At 40.3% G+C, this 5,291-nt stretch overlaps 1 protein-coding gene across 1 annotated transcript; it reads left to right on the top strand.

The window, feature by feature from the left end:
* Nucleotides 1–3,096: 3,096 nt before the first annotated feature.
* On the top strand, nt 3,097–4,823 carry LOC137971216 (uncharacterized). Its single transcript, XM_068817989.1, has 2 exons — nt 3,097–3,956; nt 4,047–4,823. The coding sequence occupies exons 1-2, from the start codon at nt 3,293–3,295 to the stop codon at nt 4,457–4,459; spliced, it is 1,077 nt and encodes a 358-aa protein (XP_068674090.1). The 5' UTR covers nt 3,097–3,292; the 3' UTR covers nt 4,460–4,823.
* Nucleotides 4,824–5,291: the final 468 nt, after the last annotated feature.

Below are 5,291 nucleotides of genomic sequence, written 5' to 3'. Positions count from 1 at the left end.
TCCTTACACAATTAGTGCTCTATTACTCACACCAATTAATAAGCACATTATATTTTTAACACCCTCCCGGGCGGCCGAGATGAGATGACTGTCATAGATATCTTAGAAGAAAATAGATACGGTTTTTAGGAAACATTAATGGGACAGTTTCTTGATTTTCTGAGCTGCAAATTGTGCTGCTGCTCGCTTAGGACGGGTTTGCTTATCGAGACAAATTTCATGCTCTTTGTTGAGTGATGTCTGAATAGTCAACTCTTCCTTTTCATCTGAATGTATCTCTAGTGGCTATAACTTTTCAATTGGTCTTGACAATTCTCTGCCATTCCTCACACGCAATGACACTGCTCTTATCAGATAATCTTTTGCACGATGTATTTTTACTGGGTTGCCAGTATGGCAAACCCAGTCGAGGTCTGCGTTTAGTTTGTTTGTTTTCTTTTTACTGGGTTGCCGTAGGCAATCCCAGTCGGAAAATCGGTAGATTTCTCCGTTTTATTTTCCGTGTCGGTAAAAGTCTTGCCTGTCACTCCCCTGGTAAGTGGTGTCATTGTGCATAGAGCCTTCTGCGTGTATTTTCTTAGGATCGAGAGGGTAGTGGAAATGCGTAGATTTCTCTGGTGGACACAGTAGAATCATTAACTTAACCTGCAATGGCGTCGAAAGTCATGTAACGTGAATGGCGTTTTAGTGGATCTTTAAACAAAATATACCCTTATGAAGCTCAATAATGGCAACTCAATTGGATATTGAACAAGAGAGGCGGTGGAATTTCAGTTAAAAGCGACGAGTAATGGACTTCGACAACAATCTATTGCCCGTCGAGCCGAAATCAAAGTGAGATGTATTTCTAATATATTTTACGAAGTGTGCTGTTATGTAGAACACTGAAACCAAATGGAAAATTCTCTGGTAACTTATGGGTTCAACAAAGACAGAGAAGGAATCGAACACCTTAAGTGGATCTGTGATCAGCTCTGCACAGTCTACAGGTAAAAAAAATAATTGGAAATGTGACAGCCAAGAATTATTTGAAAGAAAGCTTGTCGTCTATTTTGTGCTTCATTATTCAAGGAAAAGGCATGAAAACGGTTTGATCCTGAAAGTTTAGTTTGTTGTAATATTGCGCATATTTGACACGATTGAGTTATTTCACTTCACGCACGTAATGAAATAGGAAGGGGTTTTTGCGTCTAATAGCAAATATGTTGTTTGTTTCAAAAAATTGTTCGGAAAAACGAGCAACAAAGCCAAAATTTGTTGCTCAGAGTAGATCTGCGCTCTACTTTTCGCAATAACTTTCTTCAACCCGCAACAAATGTTTTTGTTGCGCGACAAGTTGATCATGCAAGGTGAAAAACGGGACAAATCGACCCAAACTTGCAACGAAATAATGTTGCGCGCCAAGTTTAGGGTTTTTGTATCTCGTATTTCGTCGCCTTTAGCTTGCGCAACAAGATGACAGTATATTTTGGATGTTGCTCTCGTAGATGATTATGACTGTCAGGCCAGTTTACATTTAAGACACGTAAGGAAGTCAGAGCAGGTCTGTCATAATCTTTTACCCCATTTAAGCTTTCTGGCTTGATTTTGCACTGATTTTTTGCACTGATTTATCATAGGCAACTTAAGCTGAAATAGTGAAATCAAGATGGCGAATCTGATGACGTCACACGACATAAGCGACATCCAAAATATATTGTCATCTTGTAGCGCAAGCTAAGGGTTTTGCACTCCATGTGAATTTATTTTACTGTGACTAAATTTAACGAAAGCCTTGGGGGGTTGATCAACATCCCCTCCCTCCCCCCTCAAACTGAGCCGGGTACGTGTTTGCTGACGTGAAAAATGCCTGCAAGGCCTATAATTAGAGCTTCCTTTATGAGAAAAACATTCGTATTACTCGTATGTATTCGTATGTATCCGTATGTTAGTCGTATGTATCCGTATGTTAGTCGTATGTTAGTCGTATGTTAGTCGTATGTTAGTCGTATGTATTCGTATGTATCCGTATGTTCCGTATGTTACTCGTATGTTACTCGTATGTTACCCGTATGTACTTGTGTGGTGTTTTAGTCATGATCACATTCTGCCTCGTGAATTTGTTATTCTCGTTAACCAGCAATGGCGTCGAAAGTCATTGCAACGAGGATGGCGTTGTAGTGCATCGTATGTTGTTTGTTTCAATAAAATGTTTCGCTGGAAAAGGATTCCGTGATATTTTCTGCCTTTGTGAATTATCATATCATGTTGTGTATTGAATTTTCGAGCTTAAGGTTGAAATGTGATACGGGAGGATATTTTTAGTATTGCTCACGAAAATAAACAGGTCTGTTGGAAGCGTGTTTGAGTTTCAACAAAATGAGCTCCAAATCAGCAAAAAATTGTGACGCCGATGAATAATAAAGTACCTGCTATTTCCAAAATGATAGAATTACCTGGTTATAAATAACCTTGTCTTGGAGAGTAAATTTTTGACTTAGCAGAAACAATAGGTGGGTTCATACCAGCGGAATAAGTACACCTTAAGTATACCCGAGCTCAAGTATACTTAAGATCGTCCATGTTTACTTACCGTGATGAGCGTTCATATTTAGAATTCAAAGTATGCTTTCAAGGTAATCGTGTTGTCAATCAATTTCCCGCCGCACAACATGCTTGAGTGACGTCCGTTTCCGGAATGTGTTTTGATAGTAGATAAGTAAGCTCGTAAGGATGGTCTGAACTAGACTTGAGAGTGTACTTCGGCTTCTTTGAAGGCAATGAGTTACCATGGCCACAAAGTAGGCTACTTGAGCTGAAATTAAGGCCGTTCACATCTGAAGTAGGGCTCAAGTGTACTTAAGGTATCCTTAGTCCGCTAGTATGAACCCACCTAATGGTCAACCCTCAAGTGTTTGGGCGATTGTGATCTTTGTTTTGACTTCGCTCATTCATCAGTTGTCAAACTTTATAACACTTGACAGAAAAAGAAACTTACGAAAACCCGGTATCTTGCCATCATTTGACACAATGCTTCACTGTTTGGCGAGTATAAAACATGCCGCGGTAACTTAATCACGGCGCCCGCTGAATTCCGGCGATGTCACTTTTGATTTTGCGATTTATTTGTGCAATCAAAAGTACAATAGGGACTTTAAGCAAGGACTACGTAAGTGTCTAGTACGGAGAGTTTTAGCCGCGGAAAAATGGAACGAGTACGTAGAATCCCGCCAAAATTCAAAGCTCTTGTGTACATTAAGCAAGTCGCGTAGTACGGAAGTTTATAATCTTTCTCGATAGTTTGTTAAGTGCCATGCCCTCGTTTCGAGAAATAAGAGATTTGCTCCTTCTTTCGCACGGTTCTAATTTTATTTCTGAAGAAGAATTTTTAGTTCTCTACGAGGAATATCAGCCAGCCAACTTGATTTTTCCACACTCTTCTTATGGCGATTTTCACTTTGATGACATGGAAGACGATGAATGTTTGGCGGAGTTTCGCGTTGAAAAGAAAGATTTGGAGACCCTTGGAGAGGCTTTGCAAATACCAGCAACATTTCATTGTCAGCAGCGAAGCAAAATAGACGGTATGGAGGGGTTGTGTATGCTACTCAGACGTTTTGCATACCCTTGTCGCTACTCGGACATGATTTCGCGTTTCGGTAGGCCTGTTCCAGTTCTTAGTATGGTAACTAATACAGTTCTGGACTACATATACGATACTCATGGACATTTGCTAACTGACTGGAACCCAGCTTTGTTAAGTGCGCAAGCACTTGAAGAGTATGCACAGTCCATTTCCAGAAAAGGTTCACCACTCCAGAATTGCTTTGGTTTTATAGACGGCACCGTTCGTCCTGTTTGCAGACCTGGGAGACACCAGCGTGTTCTATACAATGGCCATAAACGTGTGCATTCCCTTAAATACCAATCCATTGCTTTACCGAATGGCCTGATTGGAAATTTGTATGGACCTGTAGGTATGTTATCATTTATTTTTTGGGCTATGACAAAACTAAACTGAGAATTAAGGACTTCATTTTCATATTGAACCCCTTTTAACATTTCAGAAGGGAGGAAACACGACGCAGGTATGCTGGCCGATTCTGGTCTTTTGAGACAGCTTGAGCGTTATGCGTTTTCTCCTGCTGTCCAGCCCATGTGTGTTTTTGGTGATCCAGCCTATCCACTACGCATTCATCTCCAGGCACCTTTCCGTAATGCTGCCCTCACCGTCCAAATGGAAGCATTCAATTCAGCCATGAGTGCCGTCAGATGTTCAGTGGAATGGCTGTTTGGAGACATTTCAAATTATTTTAAGTTTCTTGATTTTAAGAAAAACCTCAAGGTCCAACTCAGCAGTGTCGGTAAAATGTACATAGTATGTGCTCTTCTGAGGAATGCACTTACTTGCCTATATGGCAACAGTACTTCAAATTACTTTTCTCTGGAGCCTCCATCAATTTTTGATTATTTTAATTAACTGTTTTTGTTAACCAGACTCAAGTGTGGAGCTAAAAAAGGGGTTGAGCAGGACAGTGGGTGATGGGCAAGGTCTGACCTTTTCCTTCCAACTGACCATTGGTGAAGAGAGGAGCAAGCATTTGGCACGAATTAAGATTTAAGTCAACAAAAGCAAGAGTTTCAGAAGAATCAACCCCTGGGTGTGGTCACCCTGTTTCTGCACTGGTTATAATGAGAATGTACATTGTGCTCTATTACAACTAAATCTGAGGAGGGCTCTTCTTGAGGATTGAGCACTTCATAACAAGCATACCATAGGGTTTTAGGTTCAAAAGTTGTGTTGAGGGTAAATAGCTGGGTAAAAACTGTGGTCCATGGGTATTTACGTATTCAGAGGCAGACCCCCCTCCCATTTTCCTACCCTTACCCCCACAGGGTGATCAGCAAAGTGTGGAAGGAAAAACGATCAGGAACTGGTGTAGAAAGGAAACCACTAAAGTCGCCTTTTAGTGATTATTCAAGTAATTGATTCGTAATTGTGACAAAAATTGTCAAATCTGATTGGTCACTGGCAGCCCAAATTTAAGCACTGATTGGACACTCACAATATCGTGTCTTGCTTGAGTAACTACTCTCAATTTTGCATGAGTAATTTATGACTTTCAGTGCTAACAAGACTCTCATTGAATTCTGCGGTAATCATGACATAGTGTTAATGAACAATAAATTTCAATATTTTAAGTCCCTTTGTACAAAAGGGATCAGAGCACAAATTACAACATTTCTTGAGCATTCTGCTTACATTCCTCTTTGGTAATGGCCACAGCATTTCTTCGACTGATAATCAAACA

This window comes from Montipora foliosa, chromosome 9 (assembly GCF_036669935.1).
Source record: "Montipora foliosa isolate CH-2021 chromosome 9, ASM3666993v2, whole genome shotgun sequence".
NCBI lineage: Eukaryota > Metazoa > Cnidaria > Anthozoa > Scleractinia > Acroporidae > Montipora > Montipora foliosa.
The sequence above is the reverse complement of the archived record's forward strand: the minus strand, read 5'-3'. Positions and strand labels throughout refer to the sequence as shown.